The 22,522-nt window shown below is 46.6% G+C and overlaps 2 protein-coding genes across 8 annotated transcripts; one reads left to right on the forward strand and one right to left on the reverse strand.

Annotated features, from left to right (window-relative positions):
• The first annotated feature begins 3,593 nt into the window (after positions 1 to 3,593).
• Positions 3,594 to 8,572, forward strand: LOC107310886. 3 transcript variants are annotated; one of them, XM_015856956.2, is made up of 2 exons: positions 3,594 to 6,943; positions 7,195 to 8,572. In XM_015856956.2, the coding sequence occupies exon 1, from the start codon at positions 4,146 to 4,148 to the stop codon at positions 5,814 to 5,816; it is 1,671 nt and encodes a 556-aa protein (XP_015712442.1). In that variant the 5' UTR covers positions 3,594 to 4,145; the 3' UTR covers positions 5,817 to 6,943; positions 7,195 to 8,572. The 3 variants fall into 3 exon arrangements, with proteins under 3 accessions (XP_015712442.1, XP_015712443.1, XP_015712440.1); XM_015856957.2 differs by having other exon boundaries at positions 3,594 to 6,498; XM_015856954.2 differs by having other exon boundaries at positions 3,594 to 6,124; positions 6,328 to 8,572.
• Positions 8,573 to 11,548: 2,976 nt separating this feature from the next.
• YPEL5 (yippee like 5) lies at positions 11,549 to 21,456 on the reverse strand. Of its 5 annotated transcripts, XM_015856937.2 has the most exons (6): positions 21,342 to 21,448; positions 19,292 to 19,417; positions 19,115 to 19,179; positions 18,801 to 18,941; positions 14,973 to 15,146; positions 11,549 to 13,679 (listed from the first exon to the last, which is right to left on the reverse strand). In XM_015856937.2, the coding sequence occupies exons 5-6, from the start codon at positions 15,111 to 15,113 to the stop codon at positions 13,455 to 13,457; spliced, it is 366 nt and encodes a 121-aa protein (XP_015712423.1). In that variant the 5' UTR covers positions 15,114 to 15,146; positions 18,801 to 18,941; positions 19,115 to 19,179; positions 19,292 to 19,417; positions 21,342 to 21,448; the 3' UTR covers positions 11,549 to 13,454. The 5 variants fall into 5 exon arrangements, with proteins under 5 accessions (XP_015712423.1, XP_015712425.1, XP_032299441.1 ...); XM_015856939.2 differs by lacking the exon at positions 18,801 to 18,941; XM_032443550.1 differs by lacking the exons at positions 19,292 to 19,417; positions 21,342 to 21,448 and having other exon boundaries at positions 19,115 to 19,193.
• Between the last annotated feature and the right edge of the window lie 1,066 nt (positions 21,457 to 22,522).

Below are 22,522 nucleotides of genomic sequence, written 5' to 3' on the forward strand. Positions count from 1 at the left end.
CCCCAAGCCTGTCCCACTAATTTGGGCCCTGCAGCAACCTCAGTGATTCAGTGCATCAGTAAACACTCAGGTTAACCTCAGAAAGAGCTCATGGTACTGAATGCCATGAATCACTTCTAAAAGCTTGGAGATCTCTTGTTCAGCTCGTGCTCAGAGCAGGCTGACCTGCCAGGGAGGCACAGTTGCAGAGGGTGGTGGAGCTGAGTTCGGAAGAGGAGCACAGACCCTTCAGCCTCCCCCAACACCTCTTCCACTGCCTCACCACACCAAAATGAACATTTTTTCTTTCAGTCTAAACAGAATTTCTATCCTGTATCTCCTGCCTGTTGCCTTTTGGCCACTCGATATGTACCTGAAAGAGCATGGTTCCTTCTCTTCATTAAGCCTCCATTTTAGGTGTTGGATGAAGAGAGTTAGACCCCCTTTTTTACTTTTTCTTCTCCACACAGAGCAGACCAGCCTCCAAGTAACTTTAAACAATGTCCTTGCTGGTTAAGGAGAGCTCTTGAGAGCTGTTTGCCAAGCCTGAGGAGAAATGCAGAGAGCAGCAGCATCGCTGCTGGGTACAGCTGTGTATGGGCTGAAGAGCAGGGTGGGATGCAGGGGTGGGATTCAGTCTCACTGATGCAGAGACTTCACCCAAACCAGCTTGCAGAGCTGTGACCTGTGCTGCGTGCCCTGTGGTCACCTGCCAGCCCACATTACCGAAGCTGTCAGCCCTCTGAGACATGAGTGTGGGGTCACAGGGGCTTAGGCTCAGCAGTCCCCTCCCCCTTCATTTCTCAGCCACTCCACAAGCTGGAAGAGAACAGCCCTTCCCAGTGCCTCATGACAGTCAGGATGATCAAGTCCCAGTAAAAAGCATCTGCCAGTGTGACTTGCTGTGGGCTTTGGAAGGAGATCAAAAGCATGGCAGCAATGGCACTGAAGTGTTTTGAGTACAGTGACACTCATTCTCCAAACCTCTCATCTTCCGACAGCAATGGGGCAGTGCCATCAGCTGGTGGTGTGCTCAGTGGTCGCACTGAGAAGCAACAGCACAGAAACTTGGGAGGACAATTCTGACTTTTTGGAGGTGAAAAGTGAGGTGTTTGAGCTGGGAAGGAAGACAGGTTCAGCTCCGAAAGCCAAGCTCTGGGTACGGCACAGGGCACAGCTAATAGGCAGCAAGGAGAAAAGCATGGAAATGCCTGTGTTTTTTGCTTTCTCCTTCTGCATTCATTTGTCTTTCTATTACCGCAAAGTCTCCAAGCAATAATTAGGAGTGGACACATTGCGAGAGTTCTCAGATCTAATTGAGCTCTGTTGAAAGTAGACCATTTATAAAAGCCTTCTGCAGGAAGAAAACACAATGTACTCTACGTTGGTAGAGCCAAGAATATGCTGTCCTTTGGCCTGTCCACCTGCAGCACACCAGTGATGAGCAGCAGCACAGAGCCTTTTGCTGCAGTAGACGAAGGGTTAAGTGGTTGGTTTGGACTAAAGCTGCCAATCTAAATCAGCAGAGAGTCATAGCAGGATTTCAGACAGTCAGGGTTAAAACTGAGTACAATGAAGCTCTTGTGGCTGGCTTCACACAAGGTCTTTGGGGGAAGATTCTTCATCTGGCCTTGACAACCAAACCACCAGCGGTATTCACTTCGGATGAATCTAAAATGAACCAAGCTGACCTTATCGGTTTGATTAATGCAATGAAGAATTTCATTATTTATAAATAATAAGCTGAGCTGTGCTGGGTGCCAGCCTGACCTGCTGCTGCTGCATCCCCAGCCCAGCTCAGCTCCCCAGGTTCTCCTGCACCCCAGTGTCTGAGCCCCACAGCTCACAGAGCGGAGGCACATTGATGGCATTGGCCAAAATGCCCCATTTGCAGCTTTACAGGAAGGAACAAAGTCAGCCTGGAGCATCCAGAGTGGGGATGGAGGGAAGAAAGAACCACAGTTGGGTTTTATTAAGGTTATTATAAAATGCTGAAAAGACCAGGGAATGGCCCTCGGGAAGATTTTAGACCCTAAGGCCTAAAACATTCAAAGCTTCAAAGCGAACCATTTGACAGAGCCTTCTGCAATGGTGGCTGCCGACAGCAGAGGGGGTCCTTGGGCTGTTTTTCCTCCACCTCCGCGACAGAGCCCGGCGTCCGTGCTTGGGAAGCGGTTGAAGTGATGGAGCCGCGGAGCAGCTCTGCCTGCCATCACATCCCCTGTTCCCTTGAAGACGGTGGCCTCCATGACAAGAGGCAGAGCTGGTAACCGTGCACCTTTTATAAATGGCTTTAGCTCCTGGGGATGGAAGGCATTCTGTGAAGCTAAAATATTAAAACTGCCCTGGATTATTCATTAAACATTGGTGATCATCATCACATTTGCTGTCAGATGTTTCAGCGTTGCTGTTCTGCTCTGGGAGAGAAGGTATCTTTAGGCCCTGGGGTCACGCAGTCAGTCAGTCTCTCTGTCTATCCAAGCCGACCTGGGAGCCTCTTGGCTCACTCAGGCTGAAGTTTGCATGGCCCTGGGAGCAGCAAGTGTTGGCTGAAGGACAGCATTTCCCTCATCTGCAAAACAGGATGTTCCATAACCAGATCTGATTTTCCACCGTGAGAACCTCGGGCAAATGTAAATTGATATTAACTGGAAAAGCAAACACAAACACGGGCTTATTATTTATCATTAAAACATCTCAAGAAGGCTCTCGAGCCCTAAAAGCAAAACTTTGATGCTGTATAAAAGAATTATGTTCCTGAGATGTATCAGCTCAATAATTAAAACGGCATCTATGAAATATAAATGTAATATATTAATAAATTAAATTAAATTAAAGCCACCGAAAGCCAATTATCTTGTAAAAGATCTCTGATAGCTAAACTAATGAGATATAGAGAGATTAATTTAGATCCCCATTTTAGGAGGTGATATAAATTGCTGTAATGCCACATCCAGTTACTGGGTTGATATTGAGACTTGTGAGATACATTTGGAAGGGCTTTTAAATATTCAGGATGAAGTACATATTAGAATGGCATTAGAAATAATTAAAATTGAGCTGTATTGTCACATCTCGTGATCCGATTACATCTTCTAATTTACAAAGCTTCAGCTGCCTCTCAAGGTATCAGTCTGCAGGGGCTGGGGGGTTTACAAACAGGGGCTTGTGTGTTTTAATAGCCACAGTACACTAAATATGTATCCTCATTGCACATATGTGGGGAATTCTTTCTTTTTAGGATGGCTGTGCTTGCTGGGGTATCGCCTAATAGGTTTATTTGGCCACAAGGATGGTCAGTTATAGCCTGACCATAGTCATAGTCCACCTTCCAAAACATGTCACTGTCCAAATCACAGCTGCTGGCAGACAGCAGAGAGGAGGAGGAAGTGCTGCATGGGTTGGGGCCTGCAGGACATCAGGCAGCTAATAGAGGAAATGCCAGCCACTTGCTGCTTCTGCCAGTGTGGAACCACTGGAAACATAGCCTTTACTCTTCTGTTTCTTCTCAGATCAAAGCACCAGGCTTCTGGAGGGGAAACAGAAGGATCATGGTGGCACAACATGCCTAAACCCCCCCCCCCCATCCCCCATCCCCCAAAAGTAGTCTTGTTGCCCCAGAAGCAGGCCTTCAGCACTGGGTGAGGTCTCAGCTTGGAGGTCCATCATCCCAGGATGTGCCCAAGGCCAGGTTGGATGGGCCCTGGGCAGCCTGAGCTGGTGGGTCAGCCCTGCCCATAGCAGTGGTTGGGTCTGGGTGGATTTTAGGGTCCTTTTCTGTCCAAACCATCCTGTGATATTATGGTTTTACTATCTGTGCTTAGGCTAGAACTTGCTTGCGGAGAGCTTTGCACAAACCTGCATAGCTGTAAGAGCAACTAAAGGCCCCATGGCCCTCCCCTACCTGCACTCAGGTCTGCTGCACCTTGCACTTCCCTCAGTGAGCACAGCAAGCTTTCCCTGACCTGCAGGAGAAACACAGCATGGGGGTGTGGGCAGGGAGGATCGCGGGGCCTTGAAACCTCCAGCACAAGGCGATACCAACAGCCCTGGTGCTGTGAGCAGCTCCCCGTGGAGCACAATGACCTTGGGGCCGTGAACGCTCTGGGCGCAGCAAGGAACAAGCCTGGGAGGTGTAGACGGCCCTGCTAGGACAGTTGGGATGGATGTGCCTGGATCCTGGAGCACGGCACAAGGAGAACCTCGGGACCAGGTCTGAGCACAGCCCCAGGTGGGCTCCAGCACAGGGGAGCAGGAACCCAAGCACCACCACACCGGCAAGGAGGACAGAGGGTCCCCACCATCAGCCTGGGCAGCGCTACAGAGGGGTGAGTGCAGCTAAGGGCAGGGGGATTGGGTTTCATGCCAATAAGAGCGTTTTTCTTTTAACCCTTTTCTCTCTTGTTGCTAGTGCAGCTGCAGTCGGGTTAACTTTGGCTGGGTTGTTAAAACCTTTAAGCAGACAAACAGCACGTTCGCCTCTGTCCTTGTTTCTTGTAGTTTTGAAGCAAAGGGTACCCGCTCTGCTCCCCAAACTCACCTCTCCCTACGGAATGGCAGAGCTGGCTAATTGGGTTATTCAGTGGGGTCCCAACCCCTGGGGTCCCAACTCATGCAGAAGCATCCAGCAAGCAGACCTGGAGTTTGGCAGGTTAAAAGAAATGGCCAAGTCGAAACTTTTCTCCCGAAAATCCCTAAAATGTGCGGGAGCGTGGGCTGTGTGGTTAGCGGCCAACAGTCAGGCTGAGGAGAAGGAGGCGGCCCAAGCAGAGATCCAGAGGCTGAAGGAGGAGAACGGCAAGCTGAAAGCAGAGATAAAGGCCCAGAGGCTGAAACTGGAGGAGGGCAAGACTAGGGAAAGCATTGCGGCCGTGGAACAGGTGAGAAGCGTCCTGCAGTACCAGGAGGTGTGCGAGCAGAAAAAGGCCATTATGAGCGAGAACGTGGCGCTGAAAGACAAACTGGCTGTCAGCACCAGGGCCATCGAGGAGTTTCAGGGAGCAATCCGAGCACTGGTGCAGAAAATACAGGCCCTGAAAGAGAAAGGCGCAGACCACAGAGCTTGTGAGGCCAGGGTGGAGAAGTTAAAGGCAGCGTTAGGGGCAAAGCACAGCACGGCCACCACGGCCCTTGCCAAAACAAGCTGCCAGGGAGGCGGCGAACCTTGGGATGGAGTTGCAGGGCTCGATCCAGAGGGCAGCCCCTGTGAGGAGAAGTGTGGGGCTGTGAGCCAGGGTCTGCCAGCTTATGAGGGGGGGCAGGGGGGTCAAGCAGGCCCCGCTGTGCTGCCTGGTACCCAGGATGCTGCGAAAAAGGAAAGTGGGGGGATGGAGGACGGGGAGAGTAGGGGAGATGGGCAGCTGCAGGCAGATGGAGGAACAGGGGGGGAACCAAGCGGTGCCCCGGCCCTGCAGCAGCACAAGGCAGCGAGCAGCCGGGCCGCAGGGCCCGCCTGGGCAAGGGAGGATGGAGGGGGCAGTGGCAAAGGGCGAGGTGGCAAAGGGTGGAGAAACCCCGAGAACAAAAAGGGCTGGGGAGCGCTGCACAGCCCCGGCATGGCCGCAGCACCGCCCCTGCTCCCATCCGGAGGGAGGTGGCCGGGCAGGAGGCCGTGGCAGAGCGGCACGGGGCCCAGGCTGGGGGCCAGGAGTAACGTGGCCAGGAGGGAGCTGGGCACCATGCGAGTGGATATATGGCGGCAGCTGAGGCAGCACGGGGAGGACATGGCCCGCTGGGATAACGCCCCGACCAGGGCGCTGCTCGAACGGCTGCTGGAGCTCAGCGGGAGCAGGGACGGGGGCAGGGCTGCGGCCCCCGCCCTCCCCGTGGTGGTGTAGGGAGCAGAACGGGGCGTGGGGGAACCAGGGAGCATGGAGAGCGGGTGTGGGATGAGACTGCTGCGATCTGAGCGGGCATCGCTGGGGGAGAGGATGTGGGAGAATGAGACGTTGAATTGGGGTGGTTGGTTATGGGGGCTCGTGGGGTGGGAGGTCAGTTTGTTTTTAGAGGAGGGAAGATGACTCTTCCAGCAGAAGAGAGCAGGCCTTGCTGTGTTTGCTGCCTGCTGAGCCGCAGGGAGTGAAGGCAGCGGCACCAAACCTTGCTTGGGCCAAGGGAGCAGGGCTACTCCTAGGGGCAAAACCATGTGAGTTCCAGGGATGTCCGTATACAGGAGCGAGCCCAGGCTGTGGGACTGGCTGCAGCATTTATTCTAATGTTAACAGCAGTGTCACTGTTATTATTATTTTAATGAAGAATTAAAAGAAAGAAGAGAGGGAGGGATCGTGTTAGAGCTTTTGTGTTAATGTCATAACCGCTCTCTTAAACAGCAGAGTTCTTCTGTTACAGAGAAGGATGGAACAAACAGATAACAAACGTGGATGGAGGATTTGCAAGCAGCTGTCTGAGAACAAGAGCTAATAAACTGCATAAAAATATGCAAGCAAAATGCAGCTTCCTCGATCTTTAGTTTCACCAGAAAGCCCTCTGGCTATAAATGTTTTGCACTGGGTAACAGAGGTAACAGCAATAACAATGTTTGCTCTTCTTGCATTCTTCTTCATGGGTAGCACAGAAAAATAAGTATCCATTCCTAACTATGAATGTTACTAATTGCATGTTGTTTAGCTTTCTCTTCCCAGATGTTATGTTGCTTTGTTATCAGACTGGCACAGATGTAACCCTTCACTTCTTCCAGATCAGTTGCTGCAGTTCAAAAAGGAGAAGAAGGGGAAGAAATGCATCCAATCTAAAGGGGTCTCCACCTCCAAGCAGGGGGAATTCTGTTTCCCTTGATGAGGATGAACACACCTCCTGATAGGGATGGTGACTGTGATTAACAGACTAATATTGCATGCGATGCAATGCCTTTATACGTAACACAGGAAGCATGGAGCTGTGGCTGTGACTTTGTGAATGTGTAAGACATTGTAATGTGAGTACTGTGAGAAGCTGAGAAGAAAAGGTGAGTACATTCTGTCTAGACATCTAGTGTACAATAAATCACATTAAAGTATATACATGTCATTAATGTAGCTTTACAATACCAGAATGCATCTTCACGTAGCATGGCTTTAAGTATATTTTAGAGCACCGATTATACATCAGTGGCACTGGGATGGGTAGAAAATTAAAGGTCCTCTAGTGATGTGGATGTCAAGATGCTACATGAGTGTTATTATGTATTGCTCTGCTGAAATATTTTGTTTCGTTAAGGAGGAGACGACGAGGTGACTTCAGCAGCTTACACTGGAGCTTGGGATGAGAGCTGTGCACCAGTGCTGATGAGAAGGGTAACAGCAAGCAAGAAGCACCTAAACACATTAATTGCATATGAGAAGGTAGTGGGTTGCAGTCATCTGTTTAGAACAGTTTATCCTGTTTTCCGGTGGATCCATAATCATCTGTATGGGATGCAGCTGTGTTTGTGTGCACACCCAATGCCCAGAAATCACCTCTGCACAACTAAGCTGTCTGATCATACATGCATATGTAAAATGGCTTGAATTGAAATGTGTGGTTTTAATCGAACAGTGTTTTTTAGAAGTGATACTGAAATCACTAGAAACGTTTTAAGTCTGTACTAAATGAATTCTATTAGTGCTTGGTATGGGTTTGAGCTATTATTGCAAATAATAGAGCATCCAGTTTGCACATTTGTGGTCCCACAGGCAGTAAAACAAGCCACCAAAGCAAGGTTTGCAGTGCACAACAAGAATGAGAAAGTTGCTGTTATTACAGCCACACAAAGAAAGATGCTGAGTGTCACTCATGGTCTAAATCCCTCCTCAGCAAGACTCCATCAGCGACTGAAATGTTAATCTAGTACTCTGGGAGTGTAATCTTGGATATTGGGAGAGCTTGGTTAATTGTGCCCATTATCCAGGCTATTAAAATCAAATATTAAGTAAATTGTGTGGCAGCTACACAGCAAAGCCAAGAGCTACAGACCTCTCTTCAGACCCACATGAGGCAAGACCAGATAGGAAAGAGCAAATGCCTCCAAGAAGATCAATTGCTCGGTCCTGGCCAGGAGCCTTGAGCCACTGGAGGGTTTGCAGAGCCCTTGCTGGACTCGTGTGTGACAGCTCATGTTCACTGGCTGTCAGAAGGGGTCTGTCTGTAGGCTTTACAGCCCATGAGGCATGGTGCTGCCATTGCCAAGAACACAGCATGGGCTGTGTTCTAGCCCTGTAAAACATGGAGATGGAGGTTTGTCAGCCTTGCTTCGGTTGGAATTTGCTGTGCAGGGAACTTTGTGTGAACTTGCATGGTTACAACAGCTATCATCTAATGACCATCATCACACACTGCTGGGGTGAAGGTCTCGGGGCCATGATGCGTGCAGCCCTCCCTGATGGCAAAGGGGGGAGCACAACGCAGAGGAAGCTGCAGCTAAAGATGCCTGTGTGCGTGCGCTTTGACACTGATATTGCTAAGGTGTTTTTTATTGTATCCCCTAATATTCTCTCTAACATTTTAGATAATACAATTTATGACGGTCAGAACTATTATAAGTGCGTGAGTGAAGACTCTTTGATCAGACTGTTAAGAGTTGTAAGTAGGCTGCCAATAAATTGTGTGCCTTCTAGCATGAGTCGTATTTCTGTGGCCCACATAAGCAGCTCAAGTTGTGGTAAAACAACCCTGACTTCAGCAAAGGCAGCTCTGGGCAGCAATGCCAGGGCCTCACCAACATCTGAGTGAAGAATTTCTTCTTAACATCTAACCGAAACCTCCCTTCTTCAAGTTTAAAGCCATTCCCCCTTGTCCCATCACTACCAGATGACACAAAAGGCCAGTCCTCCTATTTGTAAGCTCCACACAGCACTTTTGTTCACTGTATCGCAATTTAACTGGTCCAGTAAGTTAATCAGTCTAGCAGGAACATGCATAGCAATAACAAAGGTGGGGAGACTGTTTCACAGCTGTCGTATTACTCCAGTGGTTTTTCTTCTCCCCTTATCTGATATTCCCCCTTCCCTCCTCCTATTTTGGGGTGTTTTCACAACTCCTTCAATGTACACCAACTCTGGTAGGAAAGTCTATTTTAGCCAACTCCACAGATGTTTCAAAGGCAGTTGCTGACTCAAGCTTGTCTTGTGATAGAAACAGCGTTGTAGCCTTATGTTGCCACAGTTTCTTTAGTCTACAGAATAATACTTTCAAGAATAGTTCTTGGTCTTCTTTAGCCCTCTTATTTCACATGGGAAAGAATGTGTGTAGAACATACCTCCCAACTTTTCCAGCCAAGACACTGGCCCTTAATCTTCCTGTATTCTTAAAATACTCTTTTAAATAATAATAATAAAGTAAGGAAAAAGAAATCAGTCAAAATATATCAGCTACCGCCTCCCTCTGCATTGTTTCTCAGCTTCATTATGTCACCTGAACAATAGGAGTTCTCTGTCTATTTTAAGGCACCGGCTGCCTCAGAGAGTTCCAAATCCAACACCCTCAGTGCAAAGCACAGGAAAGATAAAGCTGCATAAGGTTTCCTTCAAGTCTCTCTCTAACCTAACGTGGTTAACAAGGGTTGGCCTGACGCATGGCAATAGTGTAATGGTGCTGCTGCATAGTTTTGAGAAGAGCTTGACTCTATTTCAGAAGGAAACAAACACAGCCATCAACTATTGCAATCAGTGCACTGCAGCTCAGGGCTAATTCTGCCACCTCCATCACACCACACCAGCTGCACTGGGTCAGCTTAGGATTCTGCTAAAGGTAAGCTGGCGTTGGTCTGTTTCAAAACAAGGTGAAATGTCAGACAAGGACTCGTTGTTTGGGTCTCTGGCAAAAATGCATTTTCCCATCCTTCTGCCCAAGCTGTGCTCATGTTGGCAAGCTGAGCTCAGCCCATCTTTTCTAGCAACTAAAAGGTCTGTGCAAAGAGCAACTACAACATTAAAGCTGCTTGGCATTTTTCAACATACAACTCTGTTTTCAGCTGTTTATAATTTTACCAAGCATTACTTGGATTGACATTTCTTATGCTGGCAATCTGACATGAGATGGGCTATTATGTCTTAAAATAGTCCATCTCGGATGCAGGGACAGGGTAACCATATGCTGCCCGATCCATTGGAAAGCTGGCATTTTGAGTGTTCTACTTTAGTGACCTAAATCACCACTCTCTGAAGTACTTTTGGCTTCAGTAGAAAACATATTAAGAAACCTCATCCCAAGAGTGGAGGCTTATTGAGCACATCACTCAGTTAATGCTCCCTCAGCAGGCAGACATGGGACAGACAACACGCTGATCCCTTCTGAAACCAAGTGACTAATCTGTTATGCTGGTATAGTAATACTAGAATTGACTCTTAACGTTGGCAAAAGCAGGCACTGCCCCAGATCCTTACTCTGTTCTGGTTTTGCCCCACCTGTCTGACCCTCTCACATACTTAGGAAATGTAAATAAATACCACAGTTTGTTCCTTGTCTTTTGTTTGTGTAAGGAATGGGTATTTCTGATAGCACTGAATGCTTCAGACAGTAAGAACAAAACCAGGCCTGCTTTGAAGCTCCATTCACACAAACACAAAGGACAGTCACTCCACTCTGGTTCTTCTGTCCTTCCTGTTATGGTTGTCTTACAGTGAGGACCTTCGATGAGATTTGAAGAGAAACAGAACTTAAATTCAGCATCATCCACTGCTTTTCAGGGGACCTTGGGATCTCTACAGTGCCCCAGGTTCACTTCCCCTGAATCCCAAACCCTAGCATTTCCCTTCCTCTTTTATCCAGAGATCCTCTGTTATCTGTACTCATACACTAAGCATCTCAAGGAAGAAGTATCAACATTTATGAAAGGAAACGCTCCCAGAGCCAGCCAGGTGACACAGAGGGGAACAGCACATAGGTGGAGGGCAATCCAAAGCCTCTCAGATTCCATTTTAACACTGCAATGGACTTAAGCCTCATATGCTTTAATGAGCTCACCTCTACTGTATTCTTCATATCATAGACTTTGGGAAAAGTCATCTTTAACATCTTAGCTTAACACTGCACCGAAGTGAAGAAGAAGCCTTGTTCTAAATGTGAATAAGCCCAAGGCTGCTCTGCACCACCGCAGTGATCTCTCACCTTAGTTCTTCAGCTAGTTTCTGAATCGGACCAACTGCTAACACAGAAAGCTTCTCCCTAACATCTGCACACATGCACAAAGAATTCAGATGCACACACATCCAATTATTCAATTCCTAAGCCAATTAGTAAAGGAAAGCTCCACATTTCTTGCAGAAGTTGGACTTCTGCCTAGCTTGCTGTCTTTCCAAAGACAGAAACAGAAGGCGCCACCCAGAATCCATTAAACAATAGATTTCTTGCTTTTTCTTCTTTAACAGAAATAAACTGCAGGCTTTCTAGTGCCCAAATGATATGCCTGAAGCACTACTCAGCACTTCCAAAACCCAACCACACGCTCTTTTGCCACCCATTCAGAGAGATGCTCATCTACAGCTTATCACCACACTGCAGAAACTCAATTAATCAACTGAGGGAAACCAAGGCGGGTTATAACATTCATTTGACAGACTCCGTGCAAATAAAACAACTGAAGAAGAATAGCAAATACCAAGTCAGGACAAAACATACTTTATTGTACTGTAATGTCAGAAGTACAAGAAAAGTACTGCAGAGAACCATGCTAATGGGGCTTCTGGGGTTTGTGAAAGAAAAAAAACCAAGATAACGGGGTACTACGGTACTCAGTGCAAAAACTGATTTGCGGCACAAGTACACTACTGCTAAAGCAGCTTGATTCAAGCACAGCTCTGGTATGTGATCTGCTCTGTTGTCCTTCTATATAACATTTCTATAATAAAGCTACTCTTACATCAAGTAGGCAGCAAATTCGAGTCAGGGGTGTCCAAACTGCCACTAAGCAACCCAAAAACAAAATTAAGAAAAATACTCTGCATAGTCAGCCTCTGCATTTTAGTTTCAGATGTGGAGCTGCAGCTACTGAAGAAGTTACTCTGAAAGGTAAGAGGCCAGATCTATTTGTTTCTCCTTGTACACCTGTGGGTAACTTATTTTACCGTGACCACAATTTATCCAATATGAAAAAAAACAAAACAAAACAAAACATCTTTGATAATAAATCATATGTATCTAACATTCAGAGTAATTGCAGCCCTTGAGATCTCAACTAACGGCTTAAGACAATGAAAATGTTTGGGCACCCTTGAACTACGTCAACAGAGAGCATTTTTTGCTACCAGGCAAGCAAGATCACTGTTTTAAACAGAGCTGATCTCTACAAGAAAGCAGGAACCCAAGTCACTAAGTACTACCAGGCGACACGGACTGCTGCCCAGAAAGAGAAAAACGTTAACACCACAAAGAAAAAGTTCAACTAAGTTGAAAGAGTTTCAACACCAGAAGCGGCATTTGAAAACAAGCTGTTCAGTTAATCTTTGCACAAGATGCAGATTGTATAACTGGATGCATGAACAAACATGCTGGCAGTCTTCTCCTTTTACGCAGCAGCTGTGTTTAACGTAGGAAGTTGTGGGTTTGAAGAAAGCCACTTGAAGAATTAAGGTTTGCAATTGCCCGTCTACTTAAAGAGATTAGTAGAGAAACAAAACATTTACTGCCGAAACAGGAGTTTCTCAGTGGATCCTTATCATTACAAACACAGCTTTCATTTTGTAAGCAATGCAAGACTAAACAGACAACTATATTATTATTATTATTATGGGTATAAGTTACATCTGTTAAAATTAAAAAAAAGAAAGCCAAGCAGTTTTGCCCTATTTCAAAGAATAGTTTCCAATCAACACCAGTTTATGGTGACTGGGACTTCACAAATAAACAAGGAATGGTGACATCTTTGGGTCTTAAATGACGAGAAATAATGGGCTCTGTGCTACCAATCAACCTCAACAAGAATATGGCACAAGGGCCAGCCCAAGCTGTACCAACACTGAACCTTTAGCACTCGGCACAAATTCGGATCTCTTTTCTTTAGCTAGCAAATCAGGTGAAAAGACTGAGTAGAAAAAAAAGAGCTAAAATCTTATGCCAAAAATCGGAATCTACTTTAAAAAAAAACACCTGTAATTTTAAAATAACTTTACACTGACATCAGTTTGTGCAAACTAAAAAAAGAAACCAAAAGAACAACCATTGATCTCTCTCTAACAACAGAAAAAGTCTCCCAACATTTTCCTTTTAGCTCATCGTATCTGCAGATACTGTCTCGGATCTGAGAGATGGAAATGCAAGAGAGAAAAACTTACAGCAACTGCAAAACAATCTTTCTACAAACAGCTGCTGGAGGGAAAAGTAAAATATAAAGGACCAAAGTAAGGAAGGTTCCGTCTGAAATACTCTCACAATCTTTCCTGCTCTGTAGTCCATGAATCCGACTCTGATGCTAAGGTGACAGTGTATGTAAGCAGATTTTTTTTTGTTGATTTTATTACTTTAGGTTTCAAACGAAGAGAACCTGATGGAGGATTCAGGCCTCTTCAGGAATTGTCAGATGGAACGTGCTCCTCAAATCCTTCGCTCTCTCGGACCAAAGCTCTTTCCAGGATAACACGGCCTTCCTTGTAGCGCTGGCTGTCTTCAGTGGCAAATTCATAGATCCAGCCCAGTTTGCTGTTGCAGTTCTTGCAGCTCACGTCTCGAACCATGTGGCGGCCAGTGAGCATGACCCGATCCTGAACTTCACTGTACTGCAGATTTACCACCTGGTATGGATGTACAGAAAATAAGGAGTAGAAAGAATTAGTTTGCCTGGAGCGAAGCTTGAAAGCAATAGGCATGACTCTCAGTGCTTTAAAAGTAAGGAGTTTGTGGCACTTGAAAGCTCAAGTGTAATAGTCTGTAGCCCTGAAGATCTCCTGCCTAGAGGAGGTAATGCTTCTGAAGATGTATTTCTCAAGGTTGTGCAACCATCACTGTTTAACTAAGAGGCATCAAATTCTTTCCTAATGAGTACATGAGTGCAGGGTACCACGTTCAGCTTTGGGTGAGAGGGCCATAATGAACTCAATCAACCAAGACCAAACCACTTGTGTATCTACCCTATCTATAGTAACTGATGTCACCACCTACTTCCACAAACCAGAATTAAAATAGAAAGGTGCACTTATTAAATACCTTGGGATGCTTTTGAAATCCAAGCAAAAGGAAGGCTCTGTGGCTGAGGATATAGGCACACTATACTTTTTTGTGCGTGCGCACTATCCAGGCAGTTTAAAATACACTTTTAACTTGCTTGGGTAGCAGCACCACAGAGCCAGGATGCGTAATTCTCTGAAGAGGTTTGTCAGAACTACATCCAAATTGACAGCACATGGCAGGACTCTAAAATATGGGGCTGCACTGCTTTCTACATTTTCTATCTGATTGTACCTGCTCCCTCTGCTTTAGATCATAGAACGGCTTGGGTTGGAAGAGGCCCCGAGACTCATCAAGTTCCATCCCCAACAGGCAGGGTTGCCAGTTGCTAGATCAAGAACTAGAGCAGGTTACCCAGGGCTCCATCCAATCTGGCCTTGAACACCTCTGGGGGTATCCATAGCACCTCTCAGCAGTCTGTTCCAGCACCTCACCACTCTCTCAGTAAAAAACTTCCCCCTGACATCCCATTTAAATCTTCCTTCCTTTCATTTGAAACTGTTCCCCCTTGCCCTATCGCTAGGAGATGTAAGGCTCCTGTCTGCAAGAATATGAAAACACAAAACTCAAACTCTTCCTGTGAGATGCTTTTAAAGTATCATCTAGATTTGTTTTCTTTTAAACCCAATAAAGGAGCAAACACCACTGAAACTCTAATAGACAAAAGATACTCTTGCAATGAGATTGAGCTTCACATTACAGAACTTCTGGCATGACGCCACACGTATTCACAATCCTCTTTTTAAGGCAAACTAATTTAGATAGATAGCCATTAAGAGTCGTTGCCAACCGATGACACATTCATTTCCCAGACAGTCATTTTTCTAAAGCAAACAGCTCACCCTCAGCTTCTTACCAACCTTGTTAAAAAGAAAGGCTCTCCCTGTGGCCCCCGTAAAGCGAGTGGAGATGAGCTCGGAACGATTGGTCAGAATGGTGTCGCAGTTTGCACAGGAGAACAGGCGAGTGCCGCCAATGTGATCCAGAAAAATTCTTCCCATTTTTAGAGCTTATGTAAGTGACTAAGTCAGGACCTGAAAGCAAGAAGAAAGATCACATACTTTAAAGAAAGCACTGCAGCAGGCAAAATCAAAAGGAGCCCCACACACACTGCTGAATGTTCTGCATATCACAACTACAGACTGCCGCCATCCCTTCTCACCAGCTTACGAAACATCAAACTTAACCAAAACAATCCTCTCTTCTCTACAAGTCACCTTCTAACCAGTAAGATGGCACACACGGATACAAATTACATTAAATAAACGTGAACCGAAACCCCTTAATACAGCAGAGATGTTTGCAGCCCAGTCCCCTACAGGACCATACAGTTCTTAAAACAGAAAGCTTCTACTTTTTCCCTGCTTCCTTTTCCTCTAATATGATGCTGAAATTCCATTCCAGTACACGTTCCCAACTACTCATGTACCTTAGTCAGCACTGGGAAATGAAGCACAGACAAGGACGCTGAGTCACCAAAACAATTATAGTGTAATCATCTCAAATCACTCCGCCCCCCGCCTTTTATAAATACATTTCTCCTATACTTTGCATATTTGTCATATGCAGCCACATGCTACCACCATCCAGGAGGTTTCTGTCTCCTGCTGGAGCAGACTGGGCTCCTGTACTTGCTGCTATCAGCCATCTGAGCTTTCACACCAGGCAGCTTTAGGAACAAACGTTTAAAGCTGTCTAATTGAAACACAAAACACTGCCATTTACCCAAGCACCTTCCAAAACATCATCCCTAAAATATGTGAGCAACTCCTCCAATTAGAGAAAGAGCTTTAGAAAGTAACACAGATCTGCAGCCCTTTGTAGGCAGTGAATATTAAAGCATTGTGGCAACTTATCAGGCAGTCAAAAACTCAAATAACGAAGGGTGAGATAACACTATCAAGGAACTAGATAAAGATGTTAGTTTCATTTCAATTGCATCAAGGTTTAAGGACCAAACAAGTGAATTATGTCTCCTTTTGTGCTTCAGATGTGGAATCAGCAAATAGGGCTTTGTGTGGCTGTGCAACAAAAAAACAGTGTAAGTAAACCTGACACACTGCAATATGAACACCATTGGAGTTTTACATCTCAGAGCAGGAAAACAAGTGCCATTTATTAGGAAATTCATCAGATGCGCCCATCAAGTTGAGTATTTTATGCCATATACCCTGAGAAGCACAAATACCTAAATTAAACCTATTTCAAGTTTAAGGGGTTAGCACTGAAGGAGTGAGAACGGCTGTTTACAAGGATGGATAGTGATAGGACAAGGGGGAATGGTCTTAAACTGAGACAGGGGAGGTTCAAGTTAGATATTAGGAGGAAGTTTTTCACCCAGAGGGCGGTGACACACTGGAACAGGTTGCCCAAGGAGGCTGTGGATGCCCCATCCCTGCAGGCATTCAAGGCCAGGCTGGATGTGGCTCTGGGCAGCCTGGTCTGCTGGTTGGTGACCCTGCACACAGCAGGGGGTTGAAGCTGGATGATCATTGTGGTCCTTTTCAACCCAGGCCATTCTATGCTAACATAGCATTCTATATCTCATCTGAAGGATACATGAACATTCAAAGCAATGGAAGGACACTTGTCTTTATGGGTGATACAATGCCCATGGCTCTTCTTAGAAGAACAAATAGAAAAAGTTTTAAGTTTGATGAAGTGTTTTAGAGGTGCATGTGAATGTAACGATGCAACTCCTTGTGACTGCACTCAAAACATGGTGTTTGCCTTCCATTTATCAAAGTGTCAAGCTTTTCTAACGTGCCTTTATCTTCCACAGCAAGGGAGAGAAAACCATAAATTTGAGCAGTGACAGCATGGTTCAAAATCAACAGACAATAAAGTGTAACTGGTTATGTAGGTATCAAAGTCTCCAGCCAGAATGAACCACAAACACAAGCAGAAAGATCAAGGATGACAGACAGAACCTCTTTAATCTGCATCACAACAAAGCGGTCTCTTAGAAACACACTCAAAATTTCATGTAATCCTGCCAGAATTTCTAACATTTAAAATACCCATTGGACTCATCCACCATTCCACAGATTTCATTTGAAAGAGCCGGAAACCCTCTCATTACCCCTCCATTTTGATTGTTTCAGAACCTGAGAGACCTGATAAGGATCCAGATGAAGACCAGTCACCTTGCATTACTCTTTACGTTACTGCTCACAGCTGTAAGAGGTAGAAAAGTTAAAAGATGACTGCAAGTGAGGAACTCAAGGAACCACTTTTCCCTCCCATATAATTTAGAGAAGAGAATTTTAACTCAGGCTTATTACCCCCACATTTTCTTTATGACAGTATGTGTGTGCATATATATAGCATATGACAGTATTCACTTGTAACACCAGCAAAGGTGGTACACGATGAGTATGCAGCTCTCCCCTTATGTAAAGCTCCTGAATTCTGGGGCATCTGCTCTCCTTATACTGGAGAAAACAGCAGCAGCACAGCTGACCAAAGGAAAGCAATTTGCAGGTGGGAAAACAGAAACAGAGCGCGTGGAATCATATTGAGAATGGAACTGGGACTCATATATACAAGCTGTGTACAAAGTCACCCAAGAGAAGCGTGATTTTCTTTCTCCTATAGTTTTCAATTTCCATATGAAAGGTGTCAGCATCTACTAAGGATTATACATACATTAATGATTTGGGGGGGAAAAAATCACTATAGACAGTAGAAAGTTCTCTTAAAGGAAAAAAAAAAACCAAACAAAGAATTAGGATGCATTAAAACTTGAGTTCCTGCGATCAAGGGAAGAGCAAACACATAGCAAGCACACTGACCCACTCATCTGCACTTTGTATTTACAGATAGGGGAAATAATGCCCATCTGTGCAGAGCTACCCAATTTCCATTGCTGCTCACAACCTCAGAAAGCAGCATTGCTGTATCACACCTGTGCTACTATGCCAACCAGCAGAACTGATTCTACGATGCTAAGAAATAATAGATGCTTTTTGGCCTGTGTTCCCTTCTTTAAAATCAGACTAACCATTCTTCATTGGATACGTGTCTGTGATGAAGCCATTGCCATCCTGCCCTCATACAAATGACCAAAGACAAGTCGTAACATTAAATTACTGGATCCACAATAAACGTGGCAGATTTATTTACTTTATATCCCATCAGAACCTGCCAAATCCACACAATTCAAAGAGGCGGGTACTTCTATGAAGCGACAGCTCAAGCTCATGCTTAATGTGCAAAGTCAGCACTCAGAACACCACCATCAGCTTGAAAGCACCTTTAGAAAAAGACTCAGCGTAACAGACAGCCTTACCTAGCTAGTAAGGCTTGTTGACAGTGCACTGCTGTGACAGTACAAACCTTGATACATATCCTTAGTCATAACATAAAACATTTCCTGGCTGCATGCTTCTCCCAGTAAGTTCATGGGCAGGCAGGAAACAGGAGCACTGTGGCTGTGTGCTATATGCATCCCTATTGCAGCGTGCTCCCGCACTTCCACCTGTTTTTAAGTGCTGATTTTGACAACACTGAACAACAGCTGTCAAAGAGCTGACACTTAACAACTGAAATTTCACCACTATCTGCACGCTGAGCTCCAAACACGGGAAGCACCATGCGGCCGGTATTTGCAGTACCTGATCTGTATGCCTTCATAAATAATAGAGGAGTAATGGAGAGAGTATTTTATTAACGTTTATAAAACTAACAGTCAGCGTTTTCTCATTTCAGAGCGCATCTCTTGAAGTCACGGGACCATCAGTGTTTGGGAGAGCCAGCAGGCACACACTGGACTGCAGATACTGCAGAAGCCTCAGTGCTGCTTCAGCACCATCTACCGCATCTCAGATCTGCAACAGAGAACAGCTGCTAGTTAGACCAAGCTATGACAGCCCCTCTTTCTCCATTTCTCTTAACTAATACCATTTGCCTTTGTATGGTGAGCCAACAAGCACTCTACCCTCCTTGAGGAATGATGATGCATTCCCCTAGGCACATTAAAACCTTCTGAAGAGTTACTTACTCTGCAATCAGGCTTAAACTTCATCTTCTCATCTCAGGAACAGGCCTTAAGCTTCCTCTTCTCATCTCAAACACCAACAATAGAGGAGGAAAAAAAAAAATACTTAGCACAGCTACACAAGACTGCACACAAAAGAACCCCTTGGTAAGGGAGAGAAGAATAGAACCTGTTCTTTACCTTCCCAAGTTTCTGCTGCTCACACACGAAGTTGCATCTGAAAACAGTCTCCCAGCAGGTCTGAGGTTTGGCAGTCCTCCAATGCAGCTTTGGTGACTGTTAAATCAAGCAGGGCCCAGCCTCTGCCTATATGCACAGTTCGTTATCAGAAAGCACCGCGTGCAGCCGAAAGCAAAGTAAGAGAAGCAAACTCAGTGTGCTACGTTTGTCAGAACCATCTTGTGACTCTAGAAAACCGTAAAAGGAAGTTGACAGTGTGACTGTTAAAGAGGCTTTGGCAACAGAATGAACACTGTGCCCAGATACAGTGCATGGCATCCACCCCCATCAAGGCACCTTGCCCCATGAAACTGCACTGGGCAAGTTATGGCAGTGTAATTTCCTACTGCAAACTGGCTCATTCAGGTAAAGGGAAAGCTCCTCATGCACACACTGCACTTGAATACGCTAACATACATGATGCTGGTGTATGCAAACATTAAGACAAGATTTTGTTTCAAGTTTACAGATAGCAGAGGCACACAGATGGGTGCTGGTTCCTAACACAGCCCCCGTACCCCAGCTTCTCCCCCACAGTAACTGACATCATCATGGCACTCTTGCCAGATAACATATATTGTATTATTTTACACGTGGTATCAGACAAGACCAGGTTGGACAGGGCCCTGGGCAACCTGATCTAGTAAAGGTGTATGTTTGGTGGCCCTGCCAGGCAGGGGGGTTGGAACTACATGATCCTTGAGGTCCCTTCCAACCCGGGTCATTCTGTGATTCTGTGACTCAGGCCAAGCAGGTACACGGAACAATCATTTGTCACTTGATCTATTCCACAGCTTTCCAAAAATCCAACTCATTCAGATGTTTTCCTAATTCTTAGCATGGTACAAATCTTCACCACAAGGCAGCAATGGTTAAAATGAGTCATACAAACAAGAATCACATATACAGCATTCCACGGTGAGCAGACAACCACCACCACATCCATTGGCTGGAAGGTTGTCAGTACTTTAAGGGCATCTCACCAACAAACTCTCACGCTCTCTAAGCGCAGGTAGAGGCTCTGAAATGAAGACAGCCTTGATATTAAATACTGACAGCATTTCTTTGTATGTTTTATAGCATATTTTTTTCTTTAAGGGAAGCCTTTCCTGAGGGGGTTGTACAACTCAGCAAAAGCCGAGTGACTCAAGATTTCAACATAGGTCAAACGACAGTAAACAAACATGAACCCATGACCTCAGCTTGGACAACAACGTGTGATGCCTACCAGCAGAGGGGAAGCTAAAAATATAAATATATAGAAGCCCAGCTTGTCTGTCAGATGACAAGTGACAAATCCGGCCTGTTGTTGTTGTTGCCTTCTCAGCTGGCCTTTAAGATGCAGTTTCTTCTATGCCAGCCTGAAACTTATTTACCAACAGCACTAAAAGCCACCTAGCAAGGATTCCACCTGCAGTCTCAAAGCTGAACGCTTGGACTGGGGCAGAGAGGTGAAAGCAGGAGCTGACAGAAGGCTTCAAAATAGTGTTTTTTACAATATAGACGAACGGCGCAGGATGAACCCCCCCCCCCCACACGCCCCTCAGCCCCGTGGTTCCATGGCCGCGCTGTGGGGCCGTTACCCCGCTGCACACACAGCCCCTCAACGGGGCGGGCCCGGCCGCCAAGCCGAAGCGTCTTGTGACGACGCGGAGCCAATCGCCGCCGCCGGGCGCAGCCGGCAGCGCAGGCAGCTCGACAACAACCGGAGCCAACAGCTGACGGGAGGGGCCGGCCCACACGGCCAAGGGCAGGAACCGGCCCCGGAAAGTTGCCGCCGCCGCCCCGATGCTGAAGGGAGAGAAATGGAGCCGGGCACAAAGTTGTATATGCGGCGGGGCGGTGCGCGGTGCCGGCCTCGGCCGCAGGGCCGGGAACGGGGCCCGGCGCTTTGTGGAGGCACGGGCAGGGCCGGGGCCGTCCCCGACCGACCGCCACCGCCGCCACCTCCTCGTCCACCCGCCCCGGGCTCCCCGAGCAGCTGCCGGCGCTGCCCCCCGGCCCCGCTTACCTGACGGAGGGGAGCGGTGCGGCTCCGTGCCCGGTGTCTGCCTTCCCCCTCCCCTCACGGCTCCGACGCTCTGCCGCCTGGACACGCCCCCTCCCCTATATCCACGCCCCTCCCCTATATCCACGCCCCTCCCCTATATCCACGCCCCCTCCCCTATATCCACGCCCCCCCGGCGCCTCCATCCGCAGCACCGCCCCGCGACGGGGCCTGCGCTGTGAGGGAGGGGGCGCTGTGGGGATGGGCTGAGGGCTGGGAGTGTTTTGTGACGTTAGTGATTGTGTGAGGCGATTTCTCCACGGAAGGTTGTTAGAGCTTGTGTTCCTCCTCATTGTCCGGATTCATGGACGGAGATCTGAAGGTTGGGATCTGAGATGAGGATTTCTCTCCGTTCCCACTGTAAAGCCAGAGCTACTTTCCTTATCCCGTCACCCTCAGTTTTAAGATTCTTAGGTATGACGTTCCAAAGCACCAAGAGCCGTATCAGAGGATGAACTCGATGTCCAAAGAGGGACTTGGAATTCATGTGTGGTTATTAAGCTCCTGCAGGAAAGAAGAGGCATTGCTGAGAACATCACAGCTCAGGGAGAGCAACACAGGGCAAAAACTCAACCTGCAACCAGCTTCTACTGCAACCAAACAGCTACTACTGCAGCCAGCTACTACCAGATGGTCAGGGCTGTCGCTATTGTTTGTGAGAGCTGGATGAGAACAATGACAGACTGGGCTAGAAAGAGCCCTACACAGGGAGGTTGAGAGCACATACACAATAGGATACATTTTAATGGCTATCCAGCTAAAGGATGCTAAAGTCAAAGGAAACGGCTCCCATGTAATAGTCCTTGCACAGGGCCAGCTCAGAGATGGAGTAGAAGGGGGATTTGTAAAGGTAGCCTGCATTACTGCAATGTCAGAGCACTGCCAGCGTCTCAGTGTGGAGCTGAGCTGCAGCAATGACAGCTTGATGTGGGGCAGGCATACCCAACACAGAAAGAGGTGGAGGGCACCACAGGCTCTGTACTGAAAGAGAAAAGCTTCAAAGGAAGATGTGGACATGCCATGCTTTGAAGAGGACAAGGAGCAGGGACACAGCAAACAGGAAAAAAATAGTGATTTGCCAACAAAGCATGAGAAAGTATTCCATTACCATTGCTGCGTTGTTATTACTCAAGCTTCTGGGCATC

This window comes from Coturnix japonica, chromosome 3, assembly GCF_001577835.2.
Source record: "Coturnix japonica isolate 7356 chromosome 3, Coturnix japonica 2.1, whole genome shotgun sequence".
In the NCBI taxonomy this organism is placed as follows: Eukaryota; Metazoa; Chordata; class Aves; order Galliformes; family Phasianidae; genus Coturnix; species Coturnix japonica.

Coding starts and splice junctions, on each gene's coding strand:
- LOC107310886 (XM_015856956.2), top strand. CDS start 4,146: ATGTGCCTGGATCCTGGAGCACGGCACAAGGAGAACCTCGGGACCAGG.
- YPEL5 (XM_015856936.2), bottom strand. CDS start 15,113: ATGGGAAGAATTTTTCTGGATCACATTGGCGGCACTCGCCTGTTCTCC. Junction 13,680..14,972: donor GAGCCTTTCTTTTTAACAAG/GTTGGTAAGAAG, acceptor CATCCATACCAG/GTGGTAAATCTGCAGTACAG.